Here is a 20,042-nt window from a genome sequence, read left to right as displayed (position 1 = left end):
TTCCAACGAGTCTAGTATACCCTATTTACTATACGAGCAACAGGTAGAAAAATAGAATAATTATTTAATTGTTAATATTGCTGGCATTACGCAATCTGTTATTGAAATGTCCCAATAACAACTGTTATTAAGAGGGAGTACTTACAACTGTAGAAACATTTGGTATTATCTTGGTATTTATAGGCTAGCTAGCCGAAAGGCAGGACGGTCTGGTAACGCTGAACAGCAGGCGTTAGTGTATTCCGCGCAGTGCAGATTGGTTTATTCAGCGGCTCATCAATTCAATCGTGAATAGACTTTAGCAGCGCGCAAATCGTAGAACAGAACGGCATATTTTTTTTTAACACTGCGAGGCGAGCTTCTTCTTCCCTCCGTCTCTCTGTGTGTGTGTGAGTGTGCTGCCTGTGTGTGTTACAGCTTGTGTACGTGAGTGTGTATTGGCAAAGGAAATTAGCACAACAAAAGCGAAAAGGAAACGAACACGCACGCACCTCGTCACGCGGATAAAGAAAAAACTCTTCGATCTGATCAGAGATATCGAGAATAAACGATAAAAACAAACAATATCGCAATGTCGTCCGAAGTGGAATCGCAGCAGAGCCAGGAGACGAACGGCAGCAGTAAATTCGATGTGCCCGAGATAGAATTGATCATAAAGGTGAGCGAACGCGACATTTGCATACCCCTGCAGTTTTCCATTTCGCTCTGCGCAAATTTCCGTGCAGAGCGAAAATACAGCCGGGGCAAAAGCAGAAGCAAATGCAAACAAAGGCAAAAACAAGAAGCGACTGGGAAAACGCGAACTGCCGTTTGTTCCTCATCCTCTTCCTCTGTTCCTTCTTCGTTGTCTTCTTCTTCTTCTTCTCACTGTGGCACTTTGCAGTGTGTCACATTTGGTTAAAAAGAACAGAATACGTTTAGCACACACCCCCGTCCCCCTCCCCCTTCCCCGACGCTCCCCTTTCGCCTTGCGGTTCCTAAGCATCGCCAAAACCGGTTTTCTCCTTTTCTCCCTATCGCACATTTACACATACAAACACACTCACGCATACACATGCACTCGGGCACATCTGCACAGAACGAAATTGTTGATTAAGTTATGATTTTCAGAACTCCATGATTAACCATTTCTAAAGCATCAACTTGATTTTGAAACTTCTGGGATTCCAAATCAAATTTTACAGCATACCTTTTTGGTGCAATACTTTAAAGCCATCGTTTTTTCCAAATTATTAGAGCTGTTCATATGAAATATATTTTTAATATTAAATAACTATCATGATATTGCTGTGTGTGCAAAGTCTGAAAGTTGTGGAACGTAACATATTTCTACGGTTCTTATCTGCTAAAAACCTTAATCACATTTCATTGCGCCAATTGCTCAACAAATGCTTCATCTTCATAGTTCTTCTAAGCCCCCGCACCGCCCCCTTCGCATCCACCAACATGTTTCTGTGTGTGTGTGTGTGAATTAGAGGTTCTTTTTTATCTTTTAGTGATTTCTAAATTTCTTAACGCATACGTCATGCTCCTCCAAAGAATCGAAGAAAACAAAAAGCTAGCACTCCGCACATTTGCGGTCAAGATAATAGCAGTAGATTCCTAAAGTGTGATTAATTTAATGATATAATATATATAATAATATGTAGTGTCTTATTTCTTGATGTATTACAAGTTATTGATAACAAAAACTTGTTCGATTTTTTTCCAATACTTAAAAGACATCTCGAATACAACGCTTTTCTAGTAAGAGATTACGAACCCTTCGGTTTTTTTTAGTATAGGCCGCAATATATTTATTTTTTTTCCCGGAATTGTAAGTCCAGCATGACTCCACTTAACTTTGTTTTTTTGTTGGTTCCCACTGTTTGCCGAAGTAATTGTAATTGTTTTCGAAACACTTTGGAGCCCTGCTGTTGTTGATTCTATTGGCAAACTCGACTCAACTTGGCCACTCATCCAGCCCACGCAAATGGAAATGGAGGCCGCACCTCGAGTCGTCTGCCCATGAGTAATTTCCCCCACCTTTGCATTGCCTAAACCCAAACAGTACAATATACCATGTGTTATACCATTCGATTCCCAAAAAAAAAAAAAAAAAAAACCCACTCGCCGCAAAACAACTGCCATGAGCAATCGTGTACTTCAAATAGGTTTTCGTAACCAGTTTTGTTCCCAAAATAAACAGCAATACCATATGTAATGGCTAAAATTAGTAGCCATATTCTATTCATATCTGTTTTTTGTCCTATCACTTTCGAAACGTATCCCCCATTTTCCCCCCAAAACCCAATGGTCCATGGCCCGCTCCCTTTTACTGTTTTCGTGGGAGAAAGTGCTTGGGAGCACCTGTTTCCTTTCTTTTCTTTTTTGTTTCTTCTTCTTTTATTTTTGCCTGGATTTTTGGCCAGTTAACAGCAATAGTTAAACTGCAGCAGAGGAGTGACAGAAGCATCTTTGACATAACAACGCACTCCATGTAAGGCCCATCGTTTCCATTTCCATAGCCATTTCCCAGCGAAAAAGTGAAAGTTCAATTTGCCGCCGCCGAGGAAAGCTGTGTTGTTGGTATTGTTCAGCTGTGGGGTTCAAGAGGAGCGAGTGTGGCAGCGGCGGATCCAGCTACATACATATATAGCTGGGGATCGTGGCATGCCTCTCTGTTCCGCGCGTGCAGGCAACAAACAAATACAAATGTGTTTTCTTGTTTCTTCGTTTGCTGCAAAACAAAACAATCATTGAACGCTAAACAGGTTTTTCTCGTGCGCGCTTTTCCGCCTCCTTGACTTGGCTTTGGCTGCGGCTCCAAGTTCGGTTTTTGGCTTTGGTGTTGGTTTCAGTTTCAAGCAAAAACCCAAAGCCAAAGCCAATGCCTTACCCGCGAGTCATCGCCCACGCGAGATTTCCAGAAATTGGCCAAGCCATCGAATCGAATCAAAACAAAGCGCCGATCAAAACAAAAGGCGATCGCCAATGCACTCGAAGAAAATTAGCTACCTAATTTTACGCACATACATCAAATGCTTGAGGTTTATAACTTATGTGAAACACTTAGTACTTGTTTCTTTGCCACACACAATGGCCTTCTTTTGGGGCAACCTTTCCCACCCAAGGATAAATCTCATGCAAACTTGAGCTAAATAAGCGCCTTTTGTTGCAACTGAACGCCAAGCGATTGTTGCGGCTTCAGTTGTGCTGAGTTGAGGAAAATGCGCTTCTTTGTTGTCACTTCAACGGGGCAGCAAAGAGTCGAGATGAAAAGCTGCACTTAGTAAATACGGCGCTCTTTACACAATGCAAAGAAATGAGTGAGCATTCAATATAAAGCTGGCCTAAAAACTTAAATAACATTAAATATTTTAAAGCATTGATAGGGAATTAATAATGCTAATTTCTTGTTCATTACTGCTTTATATATTTATATATATTTGCTATATATTTTTAAATGAGTTATAGACATGTCTGAAATTAGCTGTCAGAATACCATTTTAAAGTGCTGATAAATTCGAAAAATATATGGATTTTTGTAAGGAAGTGCATCTAATCTAAGTACCACTGTACGTGTCTTCCTTGCCGCTTCTATGGCTTGTGTTTTCTTGATTTCTTGTTTTATTCACGCCCCCACGTTCTCTCTCTCTGTGTGTGTGTGTGTGCATTGCTGTGTGACTGGCTTTTTAGCCAAGAAAAACACGCAAAGGCTTGACATCCTCCGCCCACAATTTCCCGCCCCCACAATTTTCCCTTGCTTTACTTCAAAACTGAAGTGCATTCGTTCTAATTGACAATTAGTAGTGTTTTTTTGTTGTTGCCTATCTTAATGTTCATAACTTCCTTTCGTAACTCACATCATATATTTTTTATTGCTTTTTTTTAACGTGTGTTCAGTGCAATATGATTCTTAATAATCATAGCTTATGTTTTTATAAGATTTAAACGTAATTCTTGAACATACCTTGGCATAGGTTGTCAACGGTTTTTTGGGGGGGAAATGCGATTAGGCATTGGAAAACCCATTAGCCCATTAAAAATTTGTGGCCCAAGATATGCCGGCTGACTTCACCTGCCATGCGACCACTTGGCCTGATTATATTTCTATTATTTTGGCTATTACTTCATCAGGCACCATCATCATCACCACCGAACTGCGGCGATAACTTCCGCCGCCCGACTTTTGATAAGATATGGCACATACACACATATATATATTTATAAATATACATGTATCTATGTGGCCCAATTGAAAGAACTCCGGCATTCGAGAATCGAATCGACGCTCTTCGAGTGCGAAGAAAGCTTTTCTCAAGGTTGACATCTGCCCCCCAACATCATGATCATGATTAAAATTAAATTATTACGCTGCAGCTGTCAGCGAACCGCTTCCCAAAATAAAACAACCCATCCCAACCCAGAGAAGAAAAAAACCAAAAAGAACCAAAAATATAAATAAAATAAAATAAAGCATGGCTGGCATCCACTATTTCCAACAATTTCATTTTCGTTTACATTTATGATTTCTGGTCGCCGGCGTAAAAAGCTTACGAATTTCATTTTATTTGACTTTGCTTAACTTTTCCGCCCTCTATCTTATCGCGCCACGAATTTACAATTAAAAGGAAAACAAATCGAAGATGTTGAGTGCGTACATATATGTACGATTGCGTACAAAATAATAGGGCTTAAAATATAAATTTTGAAATATCATAACAATTGTTTAAGCAACCATTACCACCAACACACTTATAGTTAGTATGCAAAAATGATGGTTGATAAGATGGGTAGACTAATTATCTTTAATAGTGAAATAAATGGAAAATCTATAGTTTTAGTTTAAGTTTCTAAAATAAAAATCTATAGTTTTCACCGCCTTTGTGGCTAGCCAAAAAAAAAAAAGACAAACAAAAAAAAAACCATAACTTATTTTTCTACAACGAAAACGTATTCAAAGACGAACGTTTATATTGGCTAGGTATTTATTTAGCCGGCAGTTTTTATTAGCCAGATGTGGCCATATAAAGTATATATACATATATATACATATATGTATCTGAAGCATATGTACGTGAATGGCACTTGACATTTGCTAACTGCTTTTTGGCCTGCCTTCTCTCGTCATTTCTATTTTGAAAACGTCAATTGCAACCGCCGTCTATTTATGTGTATCTGTATCTCTATCTGTTAATGTATCTGTATCTATAGTTTTTCCATATACTTTGTACCTGTATTTGTATCTGTAGCTCGAGATGATTGCCTGACTGACTGACTTCGACTGACCTTTCGACGTTGCCACACGTCTTAGTCTTGCATTTCGCAATTCCCATTTCCAATTTGTGCAACTCATATTGCAAACTACAATGCTCGCTAGAGATGGCAAAAATATTGTAATGCGATATTATTAGTTTTATTTAACAATTTCGTACTTGTACTTGCTGCAACAATTAGTGCGGCCTTAAAAATCGAGTCAACAAAATGCGGGCCAAGAAAATATGAAATACAAATACGAGCGGAACGAATATGTGCGACGGACTGAAAGTAATCCGGGTCAGTTGGGAATTTATGGAGCTTGGAGCTGTGGGCTATGGGCCATGGTCTGTGGATGTGTGGATGGAAGTGCGTAGACCAGGTAAACGAACGTGCACAGTTAATAATGTGCGAAAGAATACAAATGAACCGTTTAAGCACCGCGGCGGAATGAAAGAAAAAAGATACAAAATTATACGAATACCGCTCCCACAATCATTGTAGCTTATTTTTTGTTGTTGTTATTGTTGTTGCCTTCCATAGTTTGATTATGTTGCGACCATGTGGGCTGGAAAATGGGTTGGGTTCGGTTTGGTTTGGCTGGGTTTCGTTATTAAGCCATTAACACACAGGGCAATGCTAATTAACTTCGCATTCGAAATAATATTTTAATTGCCAGCAATTGGTGCGTAAAATTGAATTTACAAACCGACAAGTTAACTGGAGATAATTATTGCGTACGCCACGTTATCATATTTATCACTTAGTCTAAATGTGTATTTGGCAAGTGTAGAACCGTAACCATATATAACCCATAACCCATAACGATGTGGGTGTATAGAAATATAAATAGAAATATAAATACCCATATACTCATAGATACATACATACTTATCCGTGTAGCGAACTTCATGGATTCGCTGTGGAGTTTGGAGAATGCTCCCAGCTCCACGACAACCTCGTTCTTGAGCAGCCAGTAGATTTGCTCACTCTCTTCGGTTTCTGTGCGCTGTAGTGGCAATTGTGTGAAAACAGCAGTGCAGGCTGGCTTATCTAACGAATACAAATATGCACAGTGCCATATAAACGCACATTGATTGCCGCCTGGCGTTGGGGCTTATTTGAAGTTAAGCCGGCTATCGACGCCAGCAGAAATGGTTGTGCCAAGGAGGGGAGGGGGGTAGAGGGTTAAATATGGGCAGCAAATAAAAAAAAAAAGCTGGCAACGGCATTCAACAAGTAAACTTCACACACCGCACGCCTGATGACATCATCGTCATCATTTGTGTGATGTGTTTGGCTTTAGCTGCTTCTCAGCTGCAGCAATGCCATCGATCTACAGTGGATACCGGCTAAGCGGAACAGTGCGAAATTCACAAAATCATGCTCATATAAATTCCATTTCAATTTGCCGAACGTTTTTATCATATCCACAATCGCATAAAAATATGAAGTATTTCCGCCTTTTGTTTTTTTTTAATACCACTGGCAGCTATAAATAATCACGTAAATAAATACGCTTAATCTGTTAATACCTGCCTTATCTGCGGCTTGATATTGCTGGAATGCAGATGCAGAGACTTGGCTCAACTAGCCAGTGCTCACTGTAGCCTGTGGCGCTGGCATTGCCTTGCCGTTCGCCAAGTCTCACTATTTATCTTGCCATTTGTGTAGCTACAAATGTATCTGCCTATCCTCCACTGGCCTTGGCAGTGCAGCGATGCAGAATTCTCGTCTGGCTTGGCTAGTGTCGTCGTCGTCCACTCGACGTCGCTTGTCTTGCCTTTGGATCGCTTCCGGTCCCAAAAAAAAAAAAATAATGGCGAGCAAACAAACCTCGATGGCTCATCACGCCACGCTGGGCGGTTGAACAACGCAGAACGTTTATGGTTATGATGATTATGATGATGATGATGTCACATGATCATAATGGAAAACTATGTTGTCTTATTTCATTAAATTTCTGTTTGATTTGTGTTTATCAGTAATTGCCGGCACGCGATGTGCCATTATGTGTCCATTAAGTGGACTGAAGGCAATGTCCAATCGCTGGAAAAATGCCCAGTCCCCGGAATGTGACCCACATTAACACTTGATGGTATCGCCGCAAAGCCAACTTATCGAAATGGCCAAGTAAACATTTTCGGCTGCAGGCACCGCACCCCTCTCGCTTTTTGATTAAATAAACGCTTGTTTTCCTAATTTGGTTATTATTTTCCGCTTCGATTCGCAGGCCTCGACCATCGATGGCAGGCGGAAGGGCGCCTGTTTGTTCTGCCAGGAGTACTTCATGGACCTGTATCTGCTGGCCGAACTGAAGACGATCAGCCTGAAGGTGACGACGGTGGATATGCAGAAGCCGCCGCCCGATTTCCGCACCAATTTCGAGGCCACACACCCGCCCATCCTCATTGACAATGGGCTGGCCATTCTGGAGAACGAGAAGATCGAGCGGCACATCATGAAGAACATACCGGGCGGCTACAATCTGTTCGTCCAGGACAAGGAGGTGGCCACCCTGATCGAGAACCTGTACGTCAAGTTGAAGCTGATGCTGGTGAAGAAGGATGAGGCTAAGAACAACGCCCTGCTCTCGCATCTGCGCAAGATCAACGATCATCTGTCCGCGCGCAACACGCGCTTCCTCACCGGCGACACCATGTGCTGCTTCGACTGTGAGCTGATGCCGCGCCTGCAGCACATCCGTGTGGCGGGCAAGTACTTCGTCGACTTTGAAATCCCGGTAAGCAGTGGGGGGGTTCCAGGGTATCACAGTCGGCGCAGGAGGAGAAACTCTTTCGATGCGCAAATAATACTGCATTATCGTATTTGCGCATTTGATGGATTAGTCAGGAAAACTTTTGCTGATAAAGACTTTATTTGCGAAAAGCAGAGGGCAAATATGGACTTAGTGGCTTTGCGACTTTTTTGCTTAAATGATTAATAGCGCAGGAATGAATGCGATGAGTTGTATTGCCATATAGATTTAATAGCAACTCTATCTAAGGCTATTACATTGTATAACTTTGATTGTGAGTGGTCTGTGCTGCAGTCACTAACCGTAAATGGGTTTTAAATCGAAGTCCAATCAGCTATAGAATCGATTGAATAAGCCGTCCCGACCAGACATCAATGACTCACCGTTCGTACTTTTCGATTCCTTGCAGACGCACTTGACGGCCCTGTGGCGCTACATGTATCACATGTACCAGCTGGACGCCTTCACACAATCGTGCCCGGCCGACCAGGACATTATCAATCACTACAAGCTGCAACAGGTGCGTAACTTGCCATTGTGCCGATTATACTGGGCTCCAACTTAGAAACTCCATTGCCACTTCCAGAGTCTCAAAATGAAGAAGCACGAGGAGCTGGAGACGCCCACGTTTACCACATACATTCCAATTGATATTTCGGAGTAGGTTTCCTATGGAGCAGAGCCATGCAGCCACACCACACATCAACTAATAGTATACAGCAATCGCAACCACAATATTTTGGACAACTTTACAAGCAGCAGCAACTCTGAGGACTATACATAGATGTATACTTAACGGATATAACTACCCATGCATATATTATATATAAATATATACCTACTATATATATATAAAAAGCATAACAACAAGTGTTCTTTAAGCAGCCGCGTTGCCTTTCTTCAGCTATGCTTAATTGAAACTCCATTTCAAAAAAAAAAAAAAAAAACACCAGCCACAATCTATCGAGAAGGCTTTGACTTACTTAGCCCGCCTGCATGTTTGTTTGCTTAATTAATATTAAAACATTTGTGTTTGACATACAGATGTACACAGGCAAACGCATGAATATAATTATGTAGCTCGCTGTCAATTAAAATGTATCGATCGCCTGAAGGAGCGCTTCCCGATCCTTCAAAATGTTTATTTTATATTATATTTTTTATTCTGCAAGGAGCTTTTTTGTTGTATTCGAAGACAAATCTTTTTTTTTCTATTGCAAAATTATGATTTTGATTTTTTTTGCTCCCTGGCGAAAGTTTGCCATTTTTAATTTTTATTTAAATATTTTATTTTATCATAACAAGAAAAACAAAACAAAAAAAAAAAAAAGAAAATTAGAGGAGGAAATGAAGAGTATTTTTTGTATTTAAGTAAAAATTACAAATAAAAAAAAAAACAAAAAGACAAATATTGCCTTCTACTTAACACGGAAATTATGGATGTTCATTTCATGATATAAGTTAATATATACTTACTACTTGAATAATAGTAATAACATTAAATGGCATCTTCCAACTAAAACGAATTAAGAGCTCTTCGATTTCAACATAATGGTCAACAGTTTTATTATAAATCTCTCCGATAATTAACAATTAACGCGTACACTAAAACAAAGAACACCATCAGAATTGGCCAATTGTTCGGTTCGAGCGAAGCACATTTGGCCCAATCACAGTACCACATTGGTGCTAGCCTGAGTAGGATTACGGTCGGCGGATCGCGGATGTCTCGTCAGGTGCGCATCGAGGGATCCGCGGCGGAGTGCTCGCGATGATGCGGCATCTTGGGCGGTAGCTTAAAGGGCCGAATGAACTTGATGTTCGTCTTGAGGCAATCGGGCAGCAAACTGGGTGGCAGCAGGCAGTGCAGGAAGAGGTGCGTCAGGTAGCCGGTGATGCCCCAGATGCGATAATGGTCCACAACAAATACGGGACCGCTGTAACCGCTGCGAAACTGTGTGTGCCTGGTGGCCTTAGGCAGCATCAGCGATTGGAGCGGCACACTAAACGCCTCCTCCACCTCCTCCCAGTTGAGACGCAGCTCGGAGAGGCTAAAGTCTGGCACCACACCCACCACTGGCACAATGGACGAGGTCCTCGGCAGCTGTAGCTGCTTGGCCTCGCCCCACACCTGGATGCGATGGCGCGGTAGGCCGATCTCCTCCTCCGTCTCGCGCAGCGCACAGTCCACGTAGCTCGTGTCGTGATCATCGCGCCTTCCGCCCGGAAAGGAGATCTGAAAGCTGTGGCTGCGCAGGTGTCGCGATCGTCGGGTGTATAGCAGGGATATCTCGTTCCTGAAAGAGCAAAGCGATGCAGCTTATTCAAATGATTGCATTCCTCGTTTAACTGGCTATACTGACGTGCCCCGCTCCTGGCAGAGGGCGATAAGAACCGCGGACGTCTGCTTCTCCCGGCGACTGGGCGTCAGCGCCTTGGGACGCGGGAATGCCGGCAGGCTGCGCATTTTCTCCATGCACCTGCGCTGCGATTCCGGTCCGAGGAGCTGGTCGGCAGTGATTGACTGGTCGACATCCGGTGGTTTCGAGGACGTGGCAGATGCGGCGCTTGAACAGGAAGTGACCAGATGGCGGTTCAAGTGCAACAGGAGTTGCGACACTGTGCGACTAGCCTGGGCAATCAGGGACATTGTTTTTGGGTATGGAACACCGAATCGAGCAATGATGTAAACAAATGCGAACGCAACGAACTTTGGAATTGAAAAACCAAAACAGAGCCGTTAACAGCCGATAGTGTACTGTTGTGCGCCACAGTGCGCTGTTAGCGGTTAACAGTGCTGTGAACTCAGCCGCTTTTATAATACCATATTCCAACTAAGCACCAAACCGTTACACTTTAAAGTTAGAAGTTTTTTGTGCCATTTTCCTAATTAACGACATTACAGAGTATTCACTTTTTTAAAACGTTTTATTAAAATTTTTCGTCGCTTGGGGCTTGGCTGCACAAAAAAATATATATTTATATATCTATATATAAATATACATATTGCATTTAGTTAATAGTAAACGCTCGTGTGTTAATGCTAAATGTTGTTCCTTAGGTAATCGGTATGCAAAATGTTAGATTCCTTGTGAGTTCCTTTAATTTGTAATCAACTGGTTTTGTGTATGTATCGCTTGTGTGAAAGCAATGGCAACGGCATAATTGTCGACTTTGGGCTGAAATCGCATCTGTGTGTCCAGGTGAAGGTACTGCTTGCAACTTACAACTATTAAACGTTACTTTCGTTATTGCCGGCAGCCTGTTTGGCTGCCAATCCTCCGGCGGCCACGCGCGTGCGGGTAAATTTACTAATGGACGTGGGCGATGCGGAAGCGGAGGCGACAGCGGCGGCAGCGTCCAAACGGAGACTATTCCCGGCCGGATAGACGCAGCCCTTGGCCCGACGTCGTCCCGCCGGAGAGCCGGTACTTCTATCACCGATTTGTACTAGGCTAGGCAGATCCTCGCCCCGGGAGAAGACAAACTCCTCGGACGAGAGTCGTTTCCTCACCCGGCCACCAACCACATCCGGTCGTTTGCCATTGCTGAGCGGCGATGGTGAGGCTGGGGCCACCAACGCCGGTGTCTCTATCGCGCTGCCACCGCCGAGAACGGGAAAATGCGATTCCAACACGCCGGGCCGTATGAGTATCTCCTCCAGGTGGGGGCCAGAGGCCCCACTACCACCGTTCTGCCGGGCCGGTGTGGCAAACTGTTCCAGCGATGAGCTGGCACTGTAGAAACTAGTATCTGTGGAGCCCAATCCCATGGTGGCACCACAACCGCCGGAAATCTCTGTGCCGCACTTCCCGTGCTCCGAGCGAGTGCAGCAGCCACGCTGGACATCCCGATCGCAGGGACAGTGTGGACACAGTCGCAGACAGTCCGCGTCCGTCAGGATATCGCTATCGCTGAATGTCAACTTCTTTGCCGGCTGCGTTTGCCTCGTCGCATCGGGATCCCCGTCCAGCGGATCGGCAGACTTGGAACTCTGCACCGCATTGGCACCGTACGGCAGATGCAATCTCTGCAGGCTGTGGGCCGATGCAGACTCAAAGCTATCGTCGCTGGAGTCCAGACTATGCGACGCTGGCGATTGATCCGGAAAGATGCGCGGAAAGGTGATGAACACACGACCCAGCCGTTTGTACTGATCCAGATTTCTGGTGTCCTCTGCACAGCCCGCTAGATTCTCGCTGAACTTGGGCGCCCGCCTCATAACCTTGGGCGTATGCAGCTGCGACTCGAAGATGTCCTCGAGTGGCACCTTCGGACCGCCAACGCCCACGCCCATGTGCTGCAGATAGCGCTCAATGCTGTTGGCCAGGCTAATGGGGACGCTGGTTCGCGAGGAGACGCTCGAGATCTCGGATAGCGTTTCGGGACTGGCCAGTGGGGCCAGGCCATACCAGTCGTCGTGCAGTAAATCCACTCCAGGTACCGCACCAGCATCCGAAGCTCTACGAAGGGCCTGGACATGGGCCAGCGGCAGAGAACGTGGCTTTTTTTCGGAGTGTTGGCGCCCGAGCAGGGACCTCTCCGGCAGCGTTGGCGGTGGAGTGAGCGCCATATCGAAGGCCACCGCCTTGAGGCGTTGTGGTACGGCAATCTCCTCAGCATCCGGTTCCGGATTAACAATCACCGTGGCCGTCGTCTCAGCGCTGATCAGCGAGGGGCTCTGCCGCAGCGCCACTGTGGCCAGGCTGTCGTCCAGAGCACTTGATATGTCATACGGCGTGGTTGCCGAGCTCAGGAGCGATGAGGCCGCCGACGTGAGCCGCTGATTTGGCTGGTGTGGTGTCGATCCGTTGGTGAAGGACGTCTCCAAACAAAGCTTGTGCTGGGCGGTCGGCGTCAGGACGAGGCAGTTGCTCAGGTTCGTGTAGGAACTTTGCGAGGGTCGCTTGCAGTGTTGCGACTGCGTTATCGAGTTCTGCATATGGTCGGGATCCGTTCGCGGCTCGAATCTCATGGCATCCGTCGGCACACTGTGGCTGCTACAATGCGGCGGTTCGAGGTCCATATCGTGCGCTGCTTCGTTTGATCCGGTGGAGAATGCATTTGAAGTCTGGCGCTGCGGCTTGCGTGGCCCACTCGTTGTTACAACCTAAAGGCGAGTAGCGAGAGTGGTGGGGATCAGTGTTTGATTGTACTTGATAATTTAACTTAGATCTAAGTTGTGGTCCTACTGAAATGGTAAACCGATTGATTGATTGATAGGTCTGATTTCGTAAATATATATTTTTTGCTTCTTGGTTGGCATTTATGCCCTTCTTTTTGACTGCAGTTATTTTTTCTAATCTATAATCGAAACAGATCAATCAATCAATTAATCCTGATCTTCACAACTGGTAGTTACATATAAATGCAGAAAGAGACGAGTAGATGTTGCGAGCGAGAGTGGGATGCATGTATGTACAGTTTCACAGATGAGCGAGAGTGGAAAGAGACAGTAGCAGATGCAGTTAGCGAGTGAAGTGGAGTGACTAAGTACAGTTGCGTCAAAGTTAAGCGAGTAGGATGTGGCGCATGGTTCGCTGTGGTGAGGTGTGGTTTGAGGATGGGTGGGAGCTTACGGGTGCGAGACACAATATCGATATTGGTTTTCGTTGTACATACACAGCGAGTACGATTACATTTAGAGAGTTTAGTTTACAAAATTGGATAGGTTGTTGTTTTTTTTTTTAATTGTTTGAGGTTAGGTTGAGAGCGGGAGAGAGAAATATACATAGAGAGAGATAGAGAGAGAGACTTGTAATTCGGTTGACATATTTAAAAATTTTGTTTGGTTTTAACGAGAGCAAAATGGAAAGTTGGTTTAGTCTTTTGTTTAATGATAACAAATTTATATAGAAGGCGGGCGGCTGTACCTGGTATCTGTATTTTGTGTTGTCGTAGTTGTTGTTGTAACTGTTGTAGTTGTAGTTATTGTCGTGTTATCATTACGTCTACGAGTGGTACATGCCTTTACGGTTCGATCTCTACAAGACACGACCTGTGCACATCATCGGATGATCGGGTCACATACAAATCGGTTAAATCGGTATTCGTTTATCAGTTATCGATAATCGTTAAGTTCCATAAAAGAAGCAAAACAAAAGCATAATTAAATACATCAGTGGTTTTCAGAAGTTCGTCGCATATACTAACTGTGATCTGAATCAGATCATCAAGGGTGGGGTCGGGTGGAAAAATCGTTCAAGGGATTATCCTATAGCCTGATCCACTACTCTCTCATTGCAACTAGCACACATACGGGACCGGGTCTCCTCCCAGCTCAGCAAAAAGGCAATACGTTTCATCTACCATACTATATGTATTTGTTTTGCCATTCCTTAAGCTTTACAACAACCATTCCCATGCAGCAGATATTTTTAAAGGAGTTGTGTATAGTATATATATAGTATGATAGGTTATGTTGTGTATTTGTAGTCAAAGCATAACAGTTGAACTTAAAAAACTTACCAAATCAAATCTTCACAAAAAAAACTCAAATAAAATCATTATCAATCGTGTGCATGTATAGGCTTTTCAAAAACCAATAATATAGTTTTCCATCTAGCGGAGCCATTTCTGAAACATCTTTAATCCAACGAAGCCGGGATTAACTGGACATTCTGGTGTAGTAATAGGGCAACTTACAAGATGTGCGAATACTTAAATATTTACCAATACCGATTTCGAAAGTATTTAAAAGCAAGAAATAAATTACAGAATTAATCATATTCAAGTACTTGTACGTAGTACAAGTGTGTATATTCTTCATATAAAAAACAAACAGTTTACGCTTTAAAGTAAAAATATATAAGAGATATTTGGAGAGCGTGATGGAAACACGGAGATTTTGAAAACGAAATGCAAATTACATCTGTTCAACTTAAACAATAAATGGACGAAGCCACATAAACAAAATAAAAGTATATAAATATAAATTTAACTTAGGCATAAGTGTAAACATTCAAAGTCCATGGTCAATGCCTAACACAGCGATAAATACAATAGAGTTACTGGATTTTGGTTATACGTGTGTAGTGCTGGCTAAGTATCGGTTCCATTCTATGGACATACATGTCAAAGCAAATTGTTGTATATATCAAAAACAAAAGGGCAATAAATAAATATAAACAAATCAATGTCGAACAATTTAGCATTATTGAAATTATAAGCGATAGTTGGCCTTAGACTAGATAACGTTTAACGTAATTGAGTTTACATATAGATAAATAGGCATCATCGGTGTAAATGTGCTTGTCATGACTGTGTGGGTGGTATTCGCGTTCGCGTGGCTCTTGTGTTTCTGAGTTTTGGTTGCTGTGTGGCTTGTGGTCATGGGTTTGGCGAACTGCGGATTGCGGATTGCGCATTGCTGTTCTCCGTTCGCCGTTCGCGACCTCTGACCTTAAGGCTAGACTAAGGGCAAGGTACAGTACAGTACAGTACAATACAGCACAGTACAGTAGACGAATCAACTATCAAGATCGGTGCTGCGTACTCTAGATATGTATGCTATAGGGCTATAGTTAGACTATATAAGGTTCTAGGACAACGACGAAGACGACGGGGGGGTGTAGGGTGTCAACGATCAGTCATTCCATATTCAACTCGATTCCATTGCCGTCCGTCCGTCCATTCGACCGGATCTGATCAACTGGCTGTGGAATAGCTGTGCACCGAGGAGCCGCGCTCGTCGTCGAACTCGGCAATTACCTTCTTGAGGGCGGCGAGAACCTTGTCAGGCATGTGATCCTGCAGCATCACCGGCGAGATGAGCACCTCATCGAAGTCCGTAGAATCGGCCCAGATTGCCTGATATACGGGCTCCCGATTTTTCAAAACATTTCTGCAAAATACACAAGAGCTTTATTGCAATAGTTTACTTTTGGGCTATTTAAACTAACTAAATATCTACGTTCTACGTTCCGACCAACTAAATTTCAGTTGGGGACCAACCAATTTAGTTGTCACAGAAATCTCTTTCAATATGATATGTTTCAATAACACGTAATCTCTACTTGTCTAATAAATATTAATGTGTAATCGATATTGGATATCTACTTGATTTATTAGAGAATGATAGGGAAACAAAAATCAACGCTACATATTTATCAGCAATAAACATTTGTATAGAATATATAGTTCATTAATGAAAGGATTTCCATGACTCCGGCCATAAGAGTATTGTCTTCTTCAACTTTCGGGTCTAATATCATGCACGATCTGCTATATCAAACACAAATTATAAGGATAATAGCCCAGCTCATATGCGAGAGCGAGAGAGGGCAACAACGAGAGAGGGATATAAGGACCTCTTTACAAAGGCAGAATTCTCATATGAAAAAGATCATGAATCTTTTTGTTCAACCTTCTTTAGCCAAACTGATCTATTTGAGATGAGAGTTCAGCTCGTGTAGAGAGCTTAATTGGAGGCAATGGGACGATGCATGCTTCGGTGATTGTATTGTCTCATGCAACAAAGATTAACCAAAATGGGATGTGAAGGAAGTCTTCTAACAGAATAAACAGATCTATAAAATTCTCGGGCTTTCACCAGGTCAACACACAAACCAAACAAGCTAAGACACAGAGAAAGTGTGCGTAAGAGAGAGACAGAGGGCGAGCATAAACACGGGCAGAGTGGAATAGACATATGTAGACAGAGAGAGAGGCAGAGAGATAGATAGATAGAGACAGAGATCGAGTTGAGTTACGGCAGCGCTGCTCAAGCTCTTCATCTTTCAATCTTTTGGATGCGTGTGCTCGTAGTATCTGCATCTGTGTGCGATGCGCTTTGTAGGCGTGTGCGTGTGTAAATGTGTGTCGATGTGGGTGTAGTTGTGGGTGTTGATGGGCTGGTGGGTCTGTGTGTGTGCCTACCTCCAACCACTGTCGTATTTTTGCCTGAAAAACATTTTGTTAACATTATTTTCCGTTCTCATTGACTGGGTTTCGGGACGGTGGGGCAAACAGAAATCGACCAAACACGTTCAGCAACACAAAACATAATGAAACAAGACAGAACCAAACCGAACCAAACCAATTGAAACGATAACAAGTGAAAGTAGTCGATCGAGAACTCCGCCGACAGCAGGGTACCATTCATACATACATATGTACATACAACATCGTAACCTATCACCCAGCATATAGAAATACCTAGATCTTCCTAGTTTCTTATTAGTATTTAATCTCAATGCATTGAAATATATATTAAAGTAAAATATCTTATAGTCTTGTATGATTATTTAGCCCAAGAAAACGTTTTATGGGATTTCTCATTTAACTAATATATTTATTAAAGCATGTCTGCGTCTGGAAATTCAATATGGCCCTACATTCTGTTAGCAATCGCGTTACGAAATGGGGCACTTGTGAATTTAATAATTGAAGCAGCACGTTTCGGCCATAAGTCACGTGGGTATGTCAAATCGTAGACGCAAATTAGAGTCAGCCACCGAATAGCAAAGGGCGCCAACTGGATAGAGAGTTCAGTGCCCGTTCCGGATGACGAGATCATCAGCTGTATCTATGCATCTCTACGGATGGGCGAGGCGATAGACTAACATACCACGACATTGCCAAGCGACGACAACACAACCCTGACGTCATTGCGAATGAGTCAGTTGCGGATCAGCTTGACATTTCACTCCACCACTCTCACTCCGGCGATAAGCATTGGCTATCGCACCTCAATTAGCACAGACCTTGGGCGCCAGAGGCGGATCTCGTATCGCGAATCAAACAAAAAACATCAACAAATAAATCAGGGTGTGGGTCAGGAGGTCGGGTTGCGAGATCGAGGAGGAAACAAATGCGGATGCGGCCAGCTGTCGCACTTATTTCCAGCTCGTTGGACGCAGGCTACTCACTCGTCGGGCTTGGGATGATGTCGCACTATGTGAATGATGCGACCGGGCGGATATAAGGGCTGGTGAAGAGTTAAAGCTATCGAGCTATCCGTCGGATGAGCGCTGGTCGAACGGGCAGTGCCACGCTCCTGGAATATACAGATAAACAACTTTTAGTACGCAGCACAAATCGAAGGACCTAATGGGCCTAAATACCTCCTGGTACTGATTGATGTGCGTGTCCTGGCCGGACATGTTGACCACAGAAGTGGGCTCGGGTCCACAGCCACAGCAGATGACCGAGCAGGAAATGGTCTTCCACTAAAAGAAAAAAGCAACGTATTAAATACATATTAGAGAGCATGTTATAATTGTTAATCACCTTGGGATCCACGCTGCGCTGAATGGCATTGATAAGGTCCGCTCGCAGGGCCTCCATTTGATTGAGACCAATGCGCGGCACTACATCCTTGCCCAGCACCACCGAGGTGATGAACGACTTTGAGTACTCCACGGCGGGCATACTGAAAAGGAAGCATACGTTTCAATTTGAACCAACACGAAAGCTCAAGCATTACCCACCTGAGCAGACCTCCTGGCGGAGAGTAACTGAAGCACTGGAGCGTGGGATGCTCGGGCTTGAGGAGAATGGCGAGTATGGCCGCTGTGCCGGCGCCCAGCGAATGGCCCACCAGCACCAGGTCAAAGGTGTGCGTCTGACGGTCCGGATTCCGCTGGAGTGCCCTCTCGATGAGGTTCTCCTCCTGCAGCTTGTTGCGTATGTAGATCGCCGCTTGCACCATACCCTTGTGGCCCAGCCAATCGTCACGCGGCGGCTGCAGCGGTAGAACTTCGCCCTCGGCATTTAGATCCGTAAGGATGTCCTTCATGCTAAGGGTACCACGTATGCTGATCACAACCGCCTGATGTGTGTAGTCGATGGCCACAAAGAAGGGCGTCTCGCCCACGTCCACGTGATAGGTCGCATAAACGATATCGATGTCGCCCAGCTGGAGCGTCTTCTTCAGCGCTGCATAGTTGCACAGGCAGCAGTTGTCCTGGATAACCTCTGTATCATCACTTGTACCGCAACAGCAGCCAAAGCATCTGAGAATAATGAAATATATACATTGTTTCCATTGGCCATTTCCTTCCATATGCCAAATGCTTCATACTCACTTCAGTTCCGGCACCAGATGCCACATCTTGCTGCGATTGATGATGACGTACATGGGCCAGCCGTAGGCTCCCTGGGCAAAGTACATATAGTGGATGACCGTTTGAAAGAAGTCATAGTTTTTGGCATCGTTGAGTGCTAGGAACTGGGTTCGCTCCGTGATCGGTACGCCGCTGAGGAACTCGTAGGTGCCATTTTTGCGCTGCCTCACAATGGCCTCGCGTTCGAGACGCTGGAACTTGCGGAGCAGAACTAATCCGGCCACCACATCCGACGGCACCACGTCCAGCTCCCGGAAGAAGTCGCTCAGCAGACGGGCGATGTCCGTGAACGAGTTCCGGTTGCGCTCCGAGGAGCCCATGCAGCAGAACAGCAGGCGGCAGCGATGATCCCAACTATCCTGGTACGCTCGCATTACTTTCCTGTGCGTTTGTGCGAAGTCAATGAAATTTATTAAATGATCATTGCCACCATTTTCTGACTCACCTTTGCCGCCAGTTGCGGTTCATACTGTTGCTCCGCTTGTAGTTAAACCGAGACTCTGTCTCGCGCATTGATCGCTGGTACTTCTTCATCTTTACCCAGGATCTGCCGGCAGCATCGAAGGTGCACCATATCGTGATGAGGGTGATCACCACCAGAGCCCAATTGCAGATGATAATTGCTGTGAGGAAGAAAGTAGCAGAATAACAAAGGTAAATAACACCTGTATTTTCAACGGTTTCGAATTAACTTGATAGGTTATAGTCTGGATAAATGGGAAAAACCAAACAAGGCAAGATATTTGCATAAAACTGCATAGTAACACCTGCAAACTATACAAATATTGATACTATATACCCATACTTTATAATGACTACTCTAAGCTAGACAATCACTAGCAAAATCTACGATTTGGCTCACCTATGTAGACCTTTTTGGGATCATCGATGGGTGCAGTGGTGTAGTAATGCCCCAGCCAAACGGATCCCACCGCCAGCCAGGCAATATCGAAGAGTATAACCACTGCAATGAAGATAAG

General features: G+C 44.1%; 3 protein-coding genes across 8 annotated transcripts in view; 1 reads left to right on the top strand and 2 right to left on the bottom strand.

Annotated features, from left to right (window-relative positions):
• The first annotated feature begins 270 nt into the window (after positions 1–270).
• Positions 271–9,170, top strand: LOC6618469 (chloride intracellular channel exc-4). The gene is made up of 4 exons (XM_002042703.2): positions 271–658; positions 7,472–7,981; positions 8,406–8,516; positions 8,583–9,170. The coding sequence occupies exons 1-4, from the start codon at positions 572–574 to the stop codon at positions 8,658–8,660; spliced, it is 786 nt and encodes a 261-aa protein (XP_002042739.1). The 5' UTR covers positions 271–571; the 3' UTR covers positions 8,661–9,170.
• A 362-nt stretch (positions 9,171–9,532) lies between these two features.
• Positions 9,533–10,733, bottom strand: LOC6618468 (nucleoside diphosphate-linked moiety X motif 8). Its single transcript, XM_002042702.2, has 2 exons — positions 10,360–10,733; positions 9,533–10,293 (listed from the first exon to the last, which is right to left on the bottom strand). Exons 1-2 carry the CDS (start codon positions 10,644–10,646, stop codon positions 9,729–9,731), a joined length of 852 nt encoding a protein of 283 aa, XP_002042738.1. The 5' UTR covers positions 10,647–10,733; the 3' UTR covers positions 9,533–9,728.
• A 172-nt stretch (positions 10,734–10,905) lies between these two features.
• Positions 10,906–20,042, bottom strand: part of LOC6618466 (sn1-specific diacylglycerol lipase alpha) — a 35,402-nt gene continuing 26,265 nt past the window's right edge. For 2 of the 6 annotated variants that reach the window (XM_032724099.1, XM_032724100.1), the window contains exons 6-15: positions 19,925–20,026; positions 19,508–19,685; positions 19,024–19,443; positions 18,427–18,951; positions 18,227–18,368; positions 18,061–18,165; positions 17,866–17,993; positions 16,874–16,897; positions 15,707–15,839; positions 10,906–13,106 (exon numbers count right to left, since the gene is read on the bottom strand). In XM_032724099.1, coding sequence (XP_032579990.1) covers positions 11,229–13,106; positions 15,707–15,839; positions 16,874–16,897; positions 17,866–17,993; positions 18,061–18,165; positions 18,227–18,368; positions 18,427–18,951; positions 19,024–19,443; positions 19,508–19,685; positions 19,925–20,026 — 3,635 coding nt within the window. In that variant the 3' untranslated portion in view covers positions 10,906–11,228. The other 4 variants (XM_002042700.2, XM_032724101.1, XM_032724102.1 and 1 more) reach the window with 4 other exon arrangements.

The sequence above is a fragment of the Drosophila sechellia genome, chromosome X (assembly GCF_004382195.2).
Source record: "Drosophila sechellia strain sech25 chromosome X, ASM438219v1, whole genome shotgun sequence".
NCBI lineage: Eukaryota > Metazoa > Arthropoda > Insecta > Diptera > Drosophilidae > Drosophila > Drosophila sechellia.
The sequence above is the reverse complement of the archived record's forward strand: the minus strand, read 5'-3'. Positions and strand labels throughout refer to the sequence as shown.

What these genes read in the sequence shown, in the direction of transcription:
- LOC6618469 (XM_002042703.2), top strand. Translation starts at nt 572, where the DNA reads ATGTCGTCCGAAGTGGAATCGCAGCAGAGCCAGGAGACGAACGGCAGC. An exon ending in AGATAGAATTGATCATAAAG is followed by an intron (nt 659 to 7,471) that starts GTGAGCGAACGC and finishes TTCGATTCGCAG; the next exon opens with GCCTCGACCATCGATGGCAG. An exon ending in TCGTCGACTTTGAAATCCCG is followed by an intron (nt 7,982 to 8,405) that starts GTAAGCAGTGGG and finishes GATTCCTTGCAG; the next exon opens with ACGCACTTGACGGCCCTGTG.
- LOC6618468 (XM_002042702.2), bottom strand. Translation starts at nt 10,646, where the DNA reads ATGTCCCTGATTGCCCAGGCTAGTCGCACAGTGTCGCAACTCCTGTTG. An exon ending in CTCTGCCAGGAGCGGGGCAC is followed by an intron (nt 10,294 to 10,359) that starts GTCAGTATAGCC and finishes TTGCTCTTTCAG; the next exon opens with GAACGAGATATCCCTGCTAT.